This window comes from Corvus brachyrhynchos, unplaced genomic scaffold (assembly GCF_000691975.1).
Source record: "Corvus brachyrhynchos isolate BGI_N302 unplaced genomic scaffold, ASM69197v1 scaffold191, whole genome shotgun sequence".
Classification (NCBI taxonomy): domain Eukaryota; kingdom Metazoa; phylum Chordata; class Aves; order Passeriformes; family Corvidae; genus Corvus; species Corvus brachyrhynchos.
In genome coordinates, this window is record NW_008236487.1 from 1,143,857 (window position 1) to 1,163,926 (window position 20,070).

The window sequence follows — 20,070 nt, forward strand, 5'->3', positions numbered from 1 at the left end:
CACTCCAGCTCCCATTCTTTTAATTCTCTCCCTACAACAAGAGTGTGACATAGTCGGAAAAGAATTAAATATCAGCCAGCCAGTCAGTACCTGTACTGCAGTAGTCCATAGGCCATGATCTACTTTCATGGCACTTTCTGCTGTGGGCCCCAGCCTTTGCATGACAAGAAAGCACAGAGGTGCTCAGGGTAAAGCTTTGTCTTGCATTTCACCACAAGGATCCATAATTCTCCTTAAAAGAGCACATTTATTGGCATGGCCTGGGCTGATGTACACCTGAGATCTCAACTGTAGGACAGTAAAAAATTATTGAAGAATTGCAAAAGACGGATGAAATAACAGAGGACTGACATATTATCTCTGAACATTCATCCCTTGGTCTTTGATAAAGTCATATAGCTTAGGATTCAAACTGGACAGCTCTCTTTAGACCACCAGTCCACGAATCTGCCAATTTGCACAAGGATTGCTGGGAACACAAAACCTGCCCTATGCAGGATGACAGGGTTGGAGTATGAAGGCACAACACTGACAGAAGCAAAGTCGCTATACAAAAATGTGCTGTGGGTCAGACTGAACTCTAGAGAGTGGCACAAGGGAGGAGAGGAAGAGCACAGCTGACTGCAAAGCTGCTCCAGGCAGACCTTCTCCAGAGCATGGGTCTCCTTTGGCTCCCTCTCTTGTGGCAGTCCTTTCTCAATGCCTTTAGGATTAAGAAGCCAAACACCTGCTTGTTGGTTCTTTGAAGAAAAGCAGGACAGAAGAACCTGATTTCCAGTTCAGGAGGGAATGGTGAGACAATAAATGCATCCACTTTAGCTACTGTTCACCTCTAAAAAGACTCTACCAACCCAAGTGACTGCCTTCTCTGAAGAAAAGTGAGAAAGGGAGAGGACAGGCATGATGTACAGACAAACCTGCTTCAGTTTTAGTCAAATGCTCAAACCTGTCACCTTAAAAACCGCGAGGGAGCTGAATTTGCTTCCCACACTGAAGAATAGTGGAATTCATTGTGCAATCTCAATTCCACAAAAGGCATTAAGATGAAGGATGCAAATGTTTTACATTGTCTGCTTAAACATAACTCCCACTCCTCTAATGACAGGAGGCACAAAGCTTGCTTTCTTGTTGATAATGCTTCTTTGTCACAAAAATGAGAGTTTGAAAAGCCACTGGCTCCCAGGGAAGGTTGGTAACCAGTGCCACTGGCAGGATCTGGCCCCATGTCTGGAATCCAGAGCAGCTCTAAAGAAATGCTGATTTGTGGATTGTCCGACCTTAACTTTGAGATAGTGCAGGAGAAAGGGGGTGTGTGTGTTAACCCTTTCCCTGACACTCCTTTTGCCAATTACCAACTTACACTTCTTTTCCTCGTTCCATTGCTGTGGGCAATTTTGGTCAGAGGAGCTATTTTGGGGCTATTGCTGTGGGATTCAGGAACTGTTTTGAGAGCAATGGCAAGAACCAGGTGTCCAGTGATTTAGGGACTCCTTGTTACTTTTTAACGGTTTTCTTGGTCATCCCTTTGTAATGTAATGTAATTCATTAAAAAGTGGACACAAGGCCCATACGACACACTGTGAATATGCTAAGCAAATGATACCGTGATTTAGAGTCTTAGATCTGAGTCTTATCTATCACAAATATTAAGATTCAAACTACAGGAGCACATCTGAAATGTAGGTTGCTTTATTTTCATTTTTCTTAAAAGCTTTTTAATAACATATCTATTCCTGAAAAATTGGAACTTCTTAAATATACCTGGTCCCTCGTCTCTCTACCCTGACTGTTTAGAAAGAGTTGTCCTTTATCAGAGGTGACACCTCCCACCACTCTCTGCTCCATTCTCCTCTGACAGGTACCAGTGCTCCAGTGTCTCTCGGCAGAGCCCTCTGGGATGCACTGTTCTGACTCCATTGTGAAACTGGAAGGATATTTACTTGCTTGTTCATTAAAAAAAAAGGCTAAGAGGAAAGTCATGCTGTCAGGATGCAGGCCAGCAGTAAAGGGATGTAGCTGTGAGGAAAGTCATTACACTGCAGGGCACTGCAGTGAAGAGCCCTGCTGTGAGGGCTGTGCTGTAGTCGGTGGTGGGTGAGGATGGGAAAGCACTCGTCTAATCCATGTGCCCTCTTTCTTCCCTGCTTTTCACCTACCAATGCTTGGCTGCTGGCTCTCACTATGTGCTGCTGAGTCCTTCTTTGCTTGTCCTTCCTCCTGCAAGTGTAACAGTGGCAACCTGGAAGTGGACTGTAGTGGCTTGGGCCTCTCTTCCATTCCCTCAGACATCCCCACAAACACCAGGACCTTCCTCTTTCTCAACAACAAACTCAGCATCCTGCCAGGAGCAGTGTTTTCCAACCTCTCTGCTCTACAGAGGCTGGATCTATCCAACAACTTCTTGGACCAGCTCCCTCAGAACATCTTCAGTGACCTGGGGAACCTCACAGAGCTCCAGCTGAGGAACAACAGCATCCGGGCCTTGGACAAGGACCTGCTACAACACACGGCCCTGCTGCGCCAGCTGGACCTCTCCATCAACGGCCTGGCCCAGATTCCTTCGGGCATCTTTGACGACCTGCCTGCTCTCCGCTCCCTCTCTCTCAGGTCCAATCGCCTGCAGAGCCTAGACAGGGTGACCTTCGAGCCTCTAACCAGCCTGCAGCAGCTCCAGGTTGGGGATAACCCCTGGGAATGCGACTGCAACCTCCGAGACTTCAAGCACTGGATGGAGTGGTTCTCCTACCGAGGTAGGTGCTCGCGCTGCGGGAGGCAGGTGGAGGAGTGCTGCTGTGCCATGGAAAGGCAAACAAAGGCAGGCAGGGGAGAAACAGGAGCAGATACAACTGGCAGGTCAGGCTGACCTGAGTGACAGGTCTCAGCCAAAGAGCATGAGGACCCTGCTACAATTTAGTGCCACTGCACCTTCATATAGCAACACTGCCAGTCTATGAAGTCCTCAGCAGCCCTAGATCTCCTATTTCCTTGTTTTGTTTCTAATCTGAACTGTTACCTGTTTTATTTAATCTTGAGAGAAGAAAGAACTTTCCTCAAGTAACATTAAAATTTTAGGATTATGAATTCACCTCACTCTTTCTGCCTAAAGAGAAGAAATGCTTTTCACACTCGGAAATAACCATCCCATTCTCTTTCTTAAGCTGAGAGAATTAGAAGTCAGATTTGGCTGTAAAGCATCAGGTTTGCTGCCAATAAAAGAACCCTAGGGAACAGTGACACTTAGGAAAAACACTGCAACTAATATTGGAGAACCCAACCTACAGCTCAAATTAGCAAGCCAGGCCCCAAGTCAGGCTGGCTATAAAATCATCATTTCAAACTCAGCAGTCTTTGACAAGTTTGTATTTCCAGATTTTCCTTGAAACACAGAAGACTAGAAAGGTACATGTCACTTATCAGGAATGCTGATGGGATGACATGCTTTCAGGAGCTGCAACTCAAAGAAAGATGGCACATTTTACAGGAATGACGATTGAGGGCTTGACCTTCTGTTTCTGGAACCAATGAGTAGGAAAGGGTCTCAAATCACGCGGATAGCAACAGTCAGCTGTCACATCCCTGCTGCTCACAGCCATGCTGCAAGGAGATTATCTCTGCCTATGGCTACACTGCAGTCTGAAATATGCATTTGTGTGAGCAGAATCAAACAAGCATATGAGTACCACTTTTCACTTTTTAAAAATTTTTTTTCTTAACTGCCATATCACAGTCAGTGCAAAGCACACAGACATAACTTTGCTCTTTTTCTCCCCTTCCAAAGAAATTGCCCAAACTCATTCAAGCATTTGTTTCAACATCTGTCATTATTTTCACAGAGATGGATTAGTTGTCAGAAGATGAGATGTGTATCTGTTGTTTTTTTGAGAAGATACAGCCTGGTCCTATCTTTTTGCTTTAATTTCTTCTTTTTAAAAGTGGTTCTACTGACACTTACATAACTCACTAAACAGTATGAGGCTGACTTAAATGGTTTCAGAGGGCTTTCATATCTTGGCCTGAAAGATGCCTATGCAGATAGCATGTGCCAGGAGCTCTAGTGTCAAACCCAACCTAGGCAGAGGCACACTGGCCAGCTGACATGGTTGAAGCTTCTGCAGGGAAAATACTTTAGCAGGTGTGAATGGAGGCCCGTGAACTCACCCTGCCTGAGGATCTCACCCTGCTGCCTTTGTATGGGGATGAAGCTGTGATTCACCCCTGTTATCTCTATTGGAACAGGTGGGAAAATCGACCAGCTGGCCTGCACCTTGCCCAAGGAGCTGAAAGGAAAGGACATGCGGATGGTGCCCATGGAGATGTTTAACTACTGCTCCCAGCTGGATGACGAGAACAGCTCTACAGTGCTGGACAATACTGGCCCACCTTGCACTAAAGGAAGCCCAACTCCTTCCAAATCTAAATCAGGCCCAGAAACAGAAGTGGAGCCCAGTGTGGGATGCCCTCAGAAACAGCGGTACAGGCCTGTGAGCGTGCGCCGGGCTATTGGAACTGTGATCATTGCAGGGGTGGTTTGTGGCATCGTTTGCATCATGATGGTGGTGGCAGCTGCCTATGGTTGCATCTATGCCTCCCTCATGGCCAAGTACCACCGGGAGCTGAAGAAGAGGCAGCCACTCATGGGTGACACAGAGGGTGAACATGAAGAACAAAAACAAATCTCTTCTGTGGCGTGAAACTGTTCTAGGAAGGAAGGGACAGCGATGAAAAAAGGTACCTGAGAGCAGTCAAGCATGGGGTCCTCCCAAAATACATCTTCCCAGACAGACTGTGCTATTGCTCCACTCACCCAAGTAGTACAACATGCTTCTGGGGGGTCAGGGCACCTGGCTCAATTTCTTTTCCTCTGCCCCAGGCCCATTTTGTGCCCTTTCACCCTTGGGCCCTCCCAGACAAATAAAGTAGAGTCAGACCTCGAGTGCTTGCTGTGCCTCATGCCCTTGCACAGAGCTTCCCTCACATGCCTGCTGCAAAGGCAGCTGGCACCTTCTGGGAACCTGTGTCATCCTCTCAGCTTCGGTCCTGAGTCGTCCTGTACCCTGTCAAGAGTTCTCTGCAAACAGAGAGCAGCTGTGTGAAACCTTATGTGGGGAGCAGGGCACCAGAAGTGTCCGTGCCTCACTGTCAGGTCACTGCTGTTGTGTGACACTAAGCTGCTGCCTACCCTACAAACCAGTGCTGGCAAGATTACATCAGAAGGGAGGCAAGGTCCCTAGGGCAGGGCAACAGTCAGTGGGAGATTTCCCTTCTCACTTTTAGAGGAGGAAAGGTACCTGTATCACTCCAACACACTGCCAGGGAGCACAGTGTCCCTCTCTTTGCTCCTGGCCAAGTCCAAACCTTTGAGCTGACACGCACGTCACCTGCTGTAGGTGCACAGGCCCAGAGTCATCCTCCTGTACACACACACACTGAGTCATTCTGATCCCAACACGCACACACGGCCAGTCCCGGTTCCAGGCATCCAGGCACCCCACCTGCCCATGCAGAGCTATCACACATGCCCATGCTGACCTGCCCTCTGCATGCAGCCATGGATACACTCAGCCACTTTACCTTACCCTGATCATAGCAGTGCATATCGCCTTCTGCTTCAGACAAAAAACATACACACCACTGAGGAGTAACAAAAACATCTCAGCCATAGTGCAGAGCCAGTGGAAACTGGCAGGAGAGGGTGGGGAGAGGCAAATTTATTGAGATTACAGCACCAGTCTGTGGAAATAAGTACACAGCATGAAAAAAAAAAGGAAGTGTGTTCTTATCTATTTTATGTCTCCTCTGATAAATGGAGAGGGTAAGGATATGAAGCCTCCATTTAGAAATGTTTGACTGGCAGATCAGAAGTGGGTCATCAGGAAAGACTAGAGGAGGAGGTGGCTTACCAATCGTGTAAGCCGTGCTGAGTAGTGTGAGCCGAGGGGAAGGTGTCAGGGGAAGAAGTCGCACAACCCAGGAGCTGCCATGGCTGGCACAGGGGCCAGCACAGTGTGTGGAACAAGGTGATGCAGCCGGGGTGACCAAAAAAGAGTGCCAGAATTCTGGAGGGTGTTGAGGTGAAGGCTGGAACCTGGAACACAGCGTGGCACTTGTGGGAGAGCCCAGGAAGGGTCTGGCACGGAAGGCAGCAGAGCCCACAGGCACTCCCTTCACCATCACTGGGGTGTTCAGTGCCACCCACAGCTGCACCCGAGTGTGCCCACACACAGAGCCGTGCACACTGCCACTGTCATGTAGGGTGACCTCCCCCAACCAGATTTTAAAGCCCTCAGACTGCAGTGCCTCCTATTAGTCTTAGCTCATTCTGACCTGACAGGGAAAAAAAAAAGTGAGAGGGGAAAAAAAAAAAGAAAGGAACTCAACATAAGGACTCATTTTGTATCACTGGAAGTGGGATAAAATGCTGTCTCCAGGGGAGAGCGCACATTGCCATGGTAACCTGCTCTAACCCGTCACAGTGGGTATTCCTGGGCGCAGAAGATGACACCGGAGGTCGTGCATCCACAGTGCCTGTGGATGGTGTGATCCCTGCCATCAGGAAACAAGCTGGCAGCCAGCCCAGCTTTGCAGGGTGTTTCGCTAGCAACCTGTGTTCAGAGCCCTGCATGCTCTGCGGGTGGACCCTGCCAGGGCACATCACCTCTTCCACCTGCTCCATCTGAATCCCAGTGCCGTCTGACATCTCACAGCCCGCCTGCTCGCTGTGACTGGACCCCTGTGGAAGCAATGCACGCTGGCTCCTCACTCCTTCTGGTCCCAGGCAGGTGTTTGTACCGTCTCATGGGCACACGACATCATTAATCAAACCTGGAGTGGCAAAATCCCTCCTGGTCTACCCAGGGTCACCAGAGTAAAGGAGACAGGACGCTCTGGACTGTTTTAGCATGACTTCCCTTCAACACAGGGATGCATGGGACAGGGGAGGATGTTCTTCAGGGAAGCAGAAGACCAGGCTGCCACAGAGGAAGAACTGGGAGAAGCAGTCAGTCCACCCACCAGTGTGCGCACACACTTTCCCCCCGCTTCCAGCACACTGTTTGTGGGGAAGAGGAAGAGAAGGAGGGCGGCTGGTGAGACATGAGGAGGAAGGACTCTTCCCCCATGCACTGTACAGCCACTCCAACCATCCCATCTGCTCCAAGTGTAGCCCGCTCTGAAGGGCAGAACTGGTGCACTGCAGACTCCGTATGCGTGTTACTGCTGCTCCACATTCCCAGCAAGCCAGGACTAGACTCTGCCTGCTGGATCCAAACCTCTCCCCAACCTCCCTCTCAGGGGAACTTCTCCCTTTACCATACTGGACTCCGCAATCATACTTGAAATGGGACTTAAGTCAGAGCGGTATATTTATAGATCTATATTTTACTTGCATCAAATAATGGTGACGTTGCACAAAACAAATGGGATCTATATATGTGTGTGTGTGTGTGTATGTGTGTGTGTGTGTGTGTGTGAGATAAGAGAGAGACTGTTTTTAAGGGAATAGACTGGAGGTGAAATGAATGGGAAGAAGGTAAGGGACAATGCAGGGGCTGAGGGTGTGAAATCCTCCTTTTCCTGCACCTTCCCTGTGACTTCCTCCTGCCCTGACCAATTTTTCTTTGTTGCTAATAATATTTTCTATATCCTGTGTTGTGGGGCTGGTGATGACCTTGCCCATCCTTTCCTTTTTTTGTTTTAATTTATACGGCAGAAAGTCTGGATTTATCTCAACCCTAGACAAGGGACTGCTATGTTTAGAAACCCACCCAGGAAAGGAGAAGACAGGAAAGGGGAGAACTGAGTGTTGCTGGGAAACACGAAGGCAGGCTATGAGGAGTCCAAAAAAAATCAGCAGGATGAGGACCGGTCCTTTCACACGCAGAGCAGAGTAACAGGGTTCACTGGGAAGGGCCCTCTTCATGGCACTGTTTGCAAACAGGCTCTTTCTCCATTCCCCAGTGCCCCTGGAAATCAGGCTGCCCTGGTGTGACTGCGCTGCCCACAGGCCCTGTAGGGAACTGGGCATCCCGAGCGGGCAGAAACGAGTCTCTCCTACAGGATGCTCGCTACAGAATGAGACCCGGTGCTCCTTGTGTGCCCAGCTGACAGGTTCCTCTGCTGTGTGGGGACAGCAGCTCCTGTTGTCCCTGCAGGCACAGCTGGGCATGGGGGAAATCCCCCTGGATGCACCCTTTGCTGAGGCAGGTGCTCCAATGCCACATGCAGGAGCCTGCCCTCAGGAAAGGGTCTTCTGGGGCCGGCAGGTCCAACGCATGCCAGGGCGATGGAGGGCTGGCAGGGCCACCAGGAACGCCCCTCCTGCTCCCCCCGCTCCTCTTCCCCACACATCCACCTGTGGGACAGGCAGGCACATTCCTTGCAGGGAACAGATAGCACTTGTAATTCCTTTTTCTTTTTTGTTACCGTTTGAGGGAGAGCGACAAGATTTTCTAAAATGATTGAATGGAGGTTTCTTTGGCATGAGACAGACAATTTTTAAAGGTATATTATATTTCTGGCTTGTTGTTACAGAATAATAATAAAGAATGTATTTTCCTATGCTCCTTCTTGTTTAAATGAGATCTCTGATGGTAACATTCACTCTTCCCCTACCCACTGCAAAAGCAAATACCACAGGGATACAGCCAGCCAAAGGAGAAAGCCCCTCAATTCCCACAGATGGATCCTTGTCTGTACACAGTCTGAAGTTGGAGTGACCGTGCACACACACACACACACAGTATCAGTGTAAGTCAGGACTCAACACACAGTCAGTCAAGGTGAGATCCTAGATCTAGAAACACACACACAGAATGCTCCAGGGACACAGCCAGCCAAGGGTGATTGTGTAACAAGGATAAGATACTGTGGCAATCAGCTCATTACATAAAAGTAGAAAGGGCCAAATTAATCCCTAGTGTAAGAACGCAGGAGCCAATGGAGTTATATTCAGGTCAAATTTGATTCCAAAAGCTTTTTTTTTTTTTTTTTTTTTAAATTAGAACATAATGTAACAAATAGGGAGCTATGGGTTCCTACATCTCCAGATTCCTGACCCTCTTGAGCAAGGTTATTTTGAAATGGATGGAAAATGCTGTCTAATCCTATTGCACCCCCAAGTACACAAGCTGTCACCCCTAGAGCTAAAAGAGTCTGTCCACCAGCTGTTCCCTGGCTAGGTCTATCACACACAGCTAAGAAGTTTAAATTCCCCACTTTGCCACTTTCAGTGCTAAGCATACACAACTCATCACATTCCCTTGCTGTAAGAATAAGCTCATCCTGACGCATGTGGAAACGCAAAAGTTGTTAAACCCCACCACAAGCAAACCCTTGTGCCACCCTACTCACACTGTTATACTCGGCCACCCTGCTATGCTCAGTCTGATCTTCAGAGAGAAACCGGGAGCAGAACCCAGCTACTCTTAATCCGCTCACAGCTGAGACATCTGTTCTGCTCAAAAGGTATGTGCTGCAGGAGAATCACCATTATTGCTTAATAGCATGGTGTCTATGACACATAGTTTAATCTAATTTTGCCAGGTAGGTAGAGGAGTGCACACAGATACTACTCAGCAGTTCATATAATACCAGAAACACAGAGCAGAAAAAAAGCAAAGCCAACACACTCATCTGATGACTCTAGGCTTTTTCAGTTCATGAACCATCTGGGAGCAGGCTGCCATTTTCTGCAATTTGATTTATTATTTATTATTTTTATTACTATTTGATATTGATAAACGTGTTTGTCCTGCTGACATACCTACTCATGCACACATATAACACCCTACATAACCATGTAATTCTGTATATATAACATGTAAAATACATAAAATAGGATTCCTCCTCAGTATCTCATCCATCAGAAGCCCACCATGCTGGCTTGAAGAGTGTTTGCTAGCACTGATTGGAAGCACAGGTCAGAGGGTCAGCTTCTATCCTCTGACCAGATAAATGCAAGTCCTAGCACGGGATTTCTGAGGACCAAAAAGACTTCCCTCCAAGAATAATGGGAAATACAACAAGCATTCACCAATGAATACAGTTACAGAATGACATGTGAGTAAATAAAGATCTCCTGCGTCATTTTGGGGTGCTCTCCACGTCTGTCGCAGCCCTGGAAACATGGGGACAAGGCAGCATCCTCACAGCTTTGCTCCCTTTAGGGAATGGGGGAAAAGCACCCAACAAGGGCCAGATCTGTCTTTCCCACAGTGATGCTGTGCTGCAGCCAGGCAGAGGCCATGTGCAGGGCACCTGGATCCAAGGAGAAAGCAAAGCGTGATGCTAATAATAACTCTGCCTCGCGTGGAGCTTCTGGGCCAGGACAACAACGTGCCGCTCTCTGCTTGGGGCTCCACGCAGAGATTTGCCCCTTCACATTTGCTTTTGCTGAGTCCTAACTTGGGAATAAACTTGTTTGTTAGCACAGCCGCAGGAAATCAACTGCAGGAGTGAGGAATGCAGGTATTTCATTTGAGGGAATACACACAGACGATACCCCGCGATATTCAACCAGCCCCGCGTAAAGCTCAAAGGGAAATATGCAGAGTAACAACAGTGCTTTGCATTTCTATAGTGCTTGCCTTTGGCAGCTCTCTGGGAGCTTGCAAACATTAATGAATTCACAGAGGCAGAGATTCAGAGAATATAAAGGCCAGAAGGGACTTTAGATCATCCAGTCTGACCTTCTGTGTATTGCACGCTACTTGGAAATTGTGTGGAAAAGAACCACAAACATTATTTGAGGGTGGCAGAAAATGCCTTCCTGTGAAAGGCTTAAAGAGCTCAATCTGTTTAGCTTATGAAACAGAAATTAGAGAAGCTATGCTGTAGAAATACCAACAGTATTTACATGCAGCGAAGTCGAATCTTCCAGAAAGGCATCTACCTTTGATTAGAAAAACACTCAAGAAAGGGAAAAATACTGTTTCCCTCGGTATCTTATGACAATACCTATTCATGGTCATTGTTAGCATTCACGTTTACTAACTCATTTCAATCTGTTTGGTTTTTCTGTCACAGGTTCTGTTATTCTCTCCCCTAGATTAAAAAAATGAACCTTCAGTAACCAGCAGCTCTCTCTGTGGAGGCACTTTATACTCTAAATCAAATAACCTCTGTCTTCTTTTAGGTACAATAGGCAGATTGAGTTCATTAAGCCTTTCACTGAAAGCATTCCCTCACCTCTGAACAACACTGTAGCCTATTGTCACACTGCTTCCAGTTTTTTCTCCTCCTTTTAGAAGTATTTTCCACATTCACTACTGTCTGTGCTCTATATTGTAGACACTACATGACTTTTGCCACTTTTCTCTACTCCTTCTCACCAAAGAATGTCTCACAGCACACTCACTAGGCTGTGTGAATATTGTTCCTGCTTTAAAGATGGAGGCAAATGGAAATGCTAGGACAAAACCCTAACAAGTAATTTTGAGGGAGGCAGATTATGGGTAAGTGGTTCTGATCCTACTCATAACCACCGTTACAGTAGTACAAAATCAGTGCATTTTAAACATGAACCTCCAGATTTATGCAATTCTTGGCAAGAGAAAATCTAGCCCTTTATTTAAAAGGATGATCCCCTTCCAGCATTTTCCAATTTTTCATCCACTCATGGCCTCATATGGTTATTTTTCACATATTTTTCACTGGACATAAATGTCTTGGATTCCCCAGTTATTCCTTCTCTTTCCCCTTATTTTCATCTTCTTGTGACTGATCATCCCCTTTTCAGAGAGTGCCTCTGACCAGCTGCTTCTCAGATTCTCCCTTCTCTGGTCTGCTCAACTGCTCAGCTGCCACAAAACACATCAGCCCCCACATCCCCATCTGCTTTTCAAGGGCTTGTTACCATAAGCAGGGGTTTTTCTACTCACTATTCTTTACTTTGCAAAACCCAATGCACTCAAGAGAAACCACCACAACATCAAAGGCTGAGAGAGGGGTTTAGGTCAGCCTTAGCTTCTTCCTGCCTCCCAGGTGCTGTGCTGGGACTCTCACCTGCATTAACAAACACCTTTTTATTCAGTCATGACTAAAATCCTGGAGTGTGTGAACTACAGGGTAAGAATGCCCAGCCTTGTACCCAAGGGGAACGCTGCAGTGAGTGGGAAGTTCCCTGAGTGTTCACCTTGCTTGCTGCTGGTTTTTGTACTGTGACATGGTGACACCCGGGACTTCAGCTGCTCCCTGGTGAAGGGATGACAGGCTAACAGAGTCTCAGCTCTTTCTATTCAAGGCACCACCACTTTCTTACACACTTTTCAAGCTCCAGCTTAAAGCCGTTGTCTTTATGCTCAGATTCTGGGTAAAGCTGCAGTACTCTAACAGACAGAATCCCACTTCTAGTTTTGCACCCTAAGTGTTTTGCTGGCCGGCCTATACTACACTATCTCCATACAACTGTGTGCTTCAGTTTAACCGTGTCCCCCAAGATGCATTTATTGCAGCAATCCTATCTGCTCTGGCCTCGGCTGCATGTGGTTAAAGAAGCTGGGTGCTCCCAGGTTCCTCTCACAGAGTCAGACTTCCTTTTCCTCTCATCATCTGTCTGTCCAGTCTGCTCCTGTCTCAGCCTGTATTCCTTTGACCAAAACTGTAACACAGACTAGAGAGAGGTCTCACAGGGCTTTGAGTAGGAGCATCAATGTATTTTCCCACTGGGAACACCTCCCTGAGTACTAGCACGGCATTTGCTTTGTCCATAACTGCATCACACTGTGACTCACCATCATCCCACCACCACCTAATACAGAAGATCCCAGCATTTTTTTCCTGAGCTTTCTCAGGGTATGTCTACCATTAAGTCCATCCATCTGCCTTTCAGCAAGGTTCTCAGGACAGATCTTGGCAGATGACAATGGTTCCCTGAATTTTATGTGGGCATCAGGGAGCAAAACAGCTTATGCTGATGATCCACACTGAAGATCCTCACTGAGACTTGGCAAAATTGGCTCAACAGTTCCCAGAAGACAAAGACTGCCTCTAGTCCTGCTTGCTGTGCTCTCTGCCAGATCTCTCAGAGTTCCCAGCTTACAGAAGATTTCTATTATTAGTTGTCAAGCATATGACCTTGTCTGTCGTACTACTGAAATTCATTCTGTTTCTGGTACTCCTGCCAAGGTCAAATAAGGCTTTCTCTACAATATCCTGGTCCTTCCCTGTAGTAGCAATGCCTTCTAGTGTTGAATTATTAGGATACTCCCTCACTCTCCACAGCTATCCGAGTCAGGGTCTCAGGTTAATATTAGCTAATCCCATGGGTGACCACGGGGAGTGTAACAAGTAACCTTTTGCTAGACTTTAACAGGTGATCTTGCTGCTGCTCTCTTCCCAGATTGCCTTCTCCCTCCCTCCCTTTTACAACTCCTCTGCCTCCCTTGATCTTCTCCAGTCTAACTAATTGTTTCTTATGTGGCATGTATCAATGCTTTACTGAAATACAGAGATGAGACCTTTGAAATTTCTTTTGTTTTCCAGGAAAACAATCATCTGAAAGCTGTTGGCTTGGCCTGATGTTATCCAGCCCTGATAAACTCATATAGCCTGACTTTCTTTTCCCCTAATTGCTTGGTGGTAATTATACTTTCCTTGAAGATCTCCTCTAAAGTTCTACAAACATTGCAGAGGTCACACTTAAAAGTCTGAGACTGACAAACTTATTTCTCATCCTTCTTTAGTCCTAACTGCTGAATTTTCACTTTTCCAGACTGCACGGAGTCACCACTGTGTGCAGAGCTGAAAAAAGCCCTTTGCTGTAAGTGTGTGTTTCCATGTGCCAGCTCTCCCAGGGCCAGAGAGCACCCAGGCCCAGCACTGGGAGTGCACTAATCAGCTTGAGCTGCTTAATCACAGTAGTCAGCTTGTTTCTTTCCCCAAGGCTGATATTTCTGTCCTTATCAATAACTTGGGCAGAGAGTCTTCTTTGGTTTTGGCTCAGACTATAGACTCCTTAATCCCAACTTCACTCTTATTGACCACAAGTGGCCCTAATTCTTCTTCTTCTTTCTTTTTTTTTCATTCCAAATAGCTGAAGAATATTATGCTGTTTGTTTTAACCTCCTTTGCAAGGTCTAACTCAGCTTGATATGTAAGCAATCCGCACTTTATCCTTACAATTCTGACCTCTAAGGGAGGGCAGGGCAGGGCAGGGCTAGGCAGCCTTCTTTGCTGTCTTTTTTCCATTCCACATAGCCTCTCTCTGCAGAGCCAGCTTAAGCAGTTGCTTGTCATGGCAGACAGATGGAGGGCAAGAGAATCAGGATCCTCACAGAAATGGGGGCTCTACACTGTCCCCAAAAGCTCAACTGCTCCCTCCCCACACTCCAGACTTTGCACAGCTGCCTGTGAAAGCAGTGCCAGGAGCCAGCAGCAGAACACCCTCCACACACTCAGGGCAGCAGTGTAGAGGGGCCATCTAACCAGAATTATCTGTGATCCTATCAGTGGGGTTTCTGTAACCCAGTGAGAGAAAGGAAGAGAAGTAAAAGGTCTTGTGAAGCAAAAGGGATGGCAGTCAGAGTCCCATTACAAAGCCTTATGATGGGGAGATTTGTGCCTTAGGTAATAGGTCGGGCAGGAGAAAAAGAATTTGGGCTGATTTTGGTGGTTAAAAGAATGTATCTTAGGAGGAGGCTGGAGCTGTACTCAGATCTGCTAAGTTTCTGCGGTTCTCACCCTGCAAAACTTGTCTGCTTCTGCCTTGGCTGAATTTAAGCTACACCATCATACAAGACATTTCCTATAACCTCCTCTGCTGTGACATTTAGCTCCTTCATCCTTACATCTACAGACAGTTCATGTGATCCTTTTCAGCATCTTCTCATGTGGCTTTGCTCCTCTGCTGAGCTGTAGGTGCTGATACAGCTCAGGACATCAGCTATACCTGGGCTAAGACTACAGACAAAGCACTTTACTCCATGCATTTTGGATAAAAGACATGGGGCACTGTGGGGATAGGTGTGAGCAGGGTAATGAACTGGCCTTGCATTCACACAGAGATTTGGGTGGTGTCAGGGGTGTCAGTGCCGCTTGCCTGGCAGCCTGAGGATCTTCACACAGCTTCAAGTGGAAGGTCCTGCACCATTCGTGACCCTTGCACTTTGTCAGTCCCCCTGAATACCCAGTGCTTATTGACAGCCCCTGCACACTGGGTAAAACTGCATGGCCACAGGGATCAATCCTGGACCTACCTGGAAAACACCACAGACAGGAATAGGTGCAAATTGCTCAGTGGTTCTGAGTGTCTGTGCACGTCCCCAGCGAGATGTGCAGACAGGGATCCCAGGATGTCACAGCACACCGCACAGGAGCTGTTTATGTATGCAGATGCACACACATATGCACAAATCCCCTCACACATCGCTTATCTACACATCCTACGCACTCCCACGAGCACCTCTGTGCAGGGATACAGGGCCCTGCTGATGCTGGGTAGGCAGGAGTTAATGGAAGAGAGGCTGGGAAGGAAATTAAAAGCAAAAAGAAGTTGAAAGCCCAGCACATGATTCTTCTCCTATCACATCTGTGAATCCTGGAGCGCAAGAGTAATTGTCTGCAATGAGTCAGACCAAAAGGCACAAGGAAATGGTTGCTATGGCAACCCGTGCACTGCTCTAATTCGGCTCAGAATTAAAATGGTATCAAATAATTTGCAAGCAAAGGGAACATGGCAAAGGCGCTGGGTGCCAATCTAAAAAATCCAGCTATATGCAAGTCTCCCCTGAGTCAGTGTCAAGGGCCCCTTTTGCTTCAAGAGTGACAACCATGGCAATCAGAGGAGCTGTAGAGGCGGCGGTGATGGATAACCTTGGGTGAGCAGATTTCTGCTAGGCACAGGCAAGAATGGGGTCCTGGGCTGGAGCTCCAGCCTGGAACAGGCTCCGGGACTGAGGATGTCCTGGAGAGATGCCTCACCAGACCCCAAATGGGAAAACTCTTTGCTCACAATTTTTTGTTTGGGTCCCATTGAGAAAATTCCCTGAGAGGGCTGGTGAGGGCAGGGCCTGGGCACAGGAACCTACCCACAGGGTCTGTGCTGGGTGAAGCACTGCCTGCATGGGCTGAGGACGGCAGGGCTCACCCCTTTATGCTTTTTCCCTGGTAAGTGGTGCAGTGTACATAGTCAGGCACTCAGCAGAGCCTACAAAGCAATATTTACTCTACAAAATTGGCTATTGTCTTCGATTTTTTCCCCAGACAAGGACGCATCCCAAGGCAATAGACAATGTCTGCACACACAGGGAGGAGGCATGGTCCCTGTGCTGAAGATCTTACAGCCTAAGCAGGCAGCACACACACCATGGAAGAAAAGGAATTTGCTAAGGTCCAGCCAGGGTGAGCAGAATGCTATGAAAGATGCCCCACGTGACTATTTTTAGCATTCTTTTGAGGTCAAAATAGACTTATTTGTCCCTCTTGTCCCCAGTTACTGTCTATGCATGGACACATCTATATGGAGTTCTGCAGGCAGATGTTGCTCTCTCTGCCTGTTCACTGACCCAGCTGGAGGATAATCAGCTCTGAAAAGGGAACCATGTGGCCCCAGCACTGATGCCAAACCTTGACGAAAGGCAAAGTTTGTAAGACCAGAGCCAGTGCAAAATGATGCAACCACCTCCCTTTTGTCTGGCTCATAGAACAGCTTGTGTGGGCCCCAGAAACACCCCAAAAAGCAGCCTGTGTGCTTGCAGGTGTCCCCCAGGGCTCAGTGTGTAAGTAGAATGCAATGGGAGGCAGGCAGGCAGACGGGTGGATGAAGGGTGCAAGAGACACTGCTTTTGGCACACCAATGGCCCCATGCCATGGGGATACTGGCTCAACCCTCAGGGCAGCCAAATGTGTACCCACTGCTAACAGCCCCCAGACAGATGTGCTGAGAGGTGGAGACAGCACAGCTGCTCTCAGCACTAAAACCAGCAGCATTTCTGTCTTACGAGTGCCCCTAACACTTTCTGTGACTCAGTTCCAGGGCACAGCCTGTTCAGATGTCTCTGATTTTGCTGGATCAAATGGATACGTGAGAAACTGCTCGGGCTAGCGGGATTGCCAGGAGGGGCTGGCACCAGGAAGAGACCAGACATAGCAGGTGATGGGCTGAAAATGAGTTGTCTTCCTTCTTTTTATCCATCCTACCACTGCACACCGGGGGGACCAGGATTTCCATAAAGGCACCTGGTGTTGCCTCAGGAGCTCACGGAAGTCTCTGCACTGAGACAACTTTGGCACAACCTTCGGCATGAAAAGAGGAACAGCATTCCTTGTGAATACTGCAGCACACATTCAAGAGATCAGCTACCCTCATATTTTGTATGGGTATCTTAATGCTGCTTTCCGAACCAGCCTAGTGAAATAATTTTAATTCTCCAGTTTATATGCAGCTATTTCCGTGGAAAAGGGGCTTATGCTATTAGAGCTTATTTCCGTGCATTTTAACAGCTTCTGCTGATGCTACTGGCACTTTCCAGAGAGAAGGTTGAAATGTTTTATCCATCCAAGCAACAAAACTGTAGGAATACAGAATTGTGTGCAGATTAGCTTGAAAAATGCCACAGCAACAGTCCTGCTGAAAAAGCCACCTGCACCTCCTGTTCCTGCTTGCTGGTAGCAGACAGCAGGTAGCCAAAATTGGAGACCAAGGAAGAGGAGAGACATCAAGCTGGCCAGGAATTGCTTTTCAAATGAAGAGCTTCCATCAGACTGATAGAGGCTGGATTCTAACCAGAGGTAAAATGGCAAAATTACTCCTCATTACCTGCTTTTCAGACTGATTGATTTCAAATTCTTTTGAAAAAAAAAAATCAAAATACATTTTTAAAATCTGCTCCTGCTGTGAGTACAGAGCTCGTGTAAAAATACTGGTCTTGATAGCTCAGTGCCCCAAAACTCTGTCTTCAAAACAGAGACAACATTTCTCTTCTCTGCCCCTGGTTTGAGTTTGCCTAGGGCTCTCCCCAAATCCATCTGCATGAATTGCTGGTGTCATGGGATAACGATTTCACTGTGGTCCAATAACTGCTGGTAAGAACAGCAACTTCCAATACAAACAGAGGAGAGAAGTGTTGTATAAAATAAACCCACACCTCCCATTTGGATTATTTTTATTGGGCACCATGTGCATGCCCCATTGTCTGTTTCCCACCCCTGACACATGACAACCATGGCAGGGAACCTCACCCTACCTGTCCCTGTGGGGACTGGCAGCCAGCTGACAGCCACGGAAGTTGAACAGCAAGAAGGTCAGGCAATGAAAGAGACGTCATCCACAGCCCAAAGTGACAGCTGAACTCCTGCACAGATTCCAGCGGTTTCACTGGGGCTTTAAATCACTAAAGCTTCTGTCAGCAACTCCATGTGATTTCTGCCTTGCAGCCTGGGGATCAGAAAGCCCCAGGCTACTGACTCACGGGAGGGAGCAGATGACAGTGCTATCTGGGGCAGGACATGGCTTGGGGAGAATGCCATCAACATTCCTTATTTCTCATTTCCAACGAAGTTAGTGTGCGTGAAAGGTACTGGACTGACATCCCAGGAGAATAGCTGCCTTCTAATTAACTATAATTAATCATCCAGGCATTACTTAATGTTTGCACAGTGCTTTGAAGTGCCAAAGCACAATAAAGCAGGTAGATAATATTCATTCCAAGAAATGGGTATCGTCAAACCAGGGCTGCCTGTGTGGCTTCCCACCAAAGAGACCACACCAACTCAGCTCATACAAGTGGACCCTGCCTTGGCTCCACCATGTCCTCCAAGAAATCTGTGTGCACACTGAACCCCTTGTGCACCCCTTCCAGGCCCATGGGGAAAGGAGAGGGATGGATGAAAGGGGGGAGGCGAGGGCAGGGCAAAGGACAATGCTTTTCCCTCCTGAATTTGGCCACCTCTCCACCTGGAGCATGGAGGAGCATCTCTAATGGCAAGAGGTGCAGCTTGGACTTCCCCTCAAACCCATTATGGGATTTCCCACTGAGCTAAGACAGACTGAACCGGGAGGAAGGAGGCCCTTGGGCTTCCCCCTCCATCCCTTCTCTCAGCCCTCCAGACTGTAACTCTCTAATACCATCTGACTGCTCCCTCACTCCCTGACAGCAGCCAGGCCTTTGTCATCTTCCTGGACATTTGATTTCACCAGTTTGCCTTACTCTGCCCTGGCTGGGCACTGCCATTCATCTGCCAGAAGAAAAGGGGCCCAACACTCCCTGTCACTGACATTCTCCCCAAGAGGGGCACTGGGGGTGCTCCCTCCCCATGAGCACGGCTGTAAATCCTGCAGCTTAATTTTTCACTGCATGCATAGTGAACATTTCAAAGTGCTTACAAATCCCCTCAAGCACCAAGTCAGACAAGTGACAGTGTTTGTAATGATCAGTGACAGAATGACAGGCCAGTTCATACCACTTGTTCTTTTAGAGGGGCACTTAAAAAGTCTCTGTTGTTCCCCTTTTACAGAACTGTGGCTGCATTTGTTCAGAAACTACAAGTCTACACAGATATTTGGCTTTCTGGGAACCAATGCTGGGTACCAAACTTCTGGTAGTATCATAACTCTAAATTACCATGGTATCATCCCACTGAGAGCTGATGCCATCAGAATAACAATAACACCAATCTGCATCCCATTCTGCTCTGATTGCCTCTTCTGTGCCTCCACACTCCCTCCCCTTCCTTCACCTCTCTCCCATACCCAGGATGGTGTTGCAGCACTGCCCAGTGTAATTTCTGCTGCAGCCTCTGCTGTGGAATGAAGTTCCCTAGAATCAGGATCTAGCCACTCAGGAGGATGATATTACTGTGAGGAGAGATGAAGTGAGATCTATATCCTTACTCTCAAAGCTGACATCCTCAAGAAACAAACCAGTATTTCAATTGGCAGTGTGACCACTAGTTATTGCCCTTTTTTTAAATGACTGCTGGTATGAAAGATTCAGATGATGAACCTTTCACTACTGGAAACAGAGCAAATGGTAATACAGTACCTTTTTGCTCCCTGAACCCCCCCAAGCATGGTGTGAACTGACACCCAAGCCAGCACATGGGACATATCTCAGCAAACCCTTGCACTCCTGCTGA

General features: G+C 47.5%; 2 protein-coding genes across 6 annotated transcripts in view; one reads left to right on the forward strand and one right to left on the reverse strand.

The window, feature by feature from the left end:
- The window catches only part of LRTM2 (leucine rich repeats and transmembrane domains 2), a 27,508-nt gene extending 18,951 nt beyond the window's left edge, over positions 1–8,557 (forward strand). For all 5 annotated transcript variants that reach the window (XM_017726243.1, XM_017726241.1, XM_017726242.1 and 2 more), the window contains 2 exons: positions 2,160–2,750; positions 4,237–8,557. In XM_017726243.1, coding sequence (XP_017581732.1) covers positions 2,160–2,750; positions 4,237–4,691 — 1,046 coding nt within the window. In that variant the 3' untranslated portion in view covers positions 4,692–8,557. The remainder of the gene's footprint in view (positions 1–2,159; positions 2,751–4,236) is intronic.
- CACNA2D4 (calcium voltage-gated channel auxiliary subunit alpha2delta 4) overlaps positions 1–20,070 on the reverse strand; it is a gene marked incomplete at both ends in the record, with an annotated part of 126,706 nt that overhangs the window by 46,132 nt on the left and 60,504 nt on the right. The window lies entirely within an intron of this gene.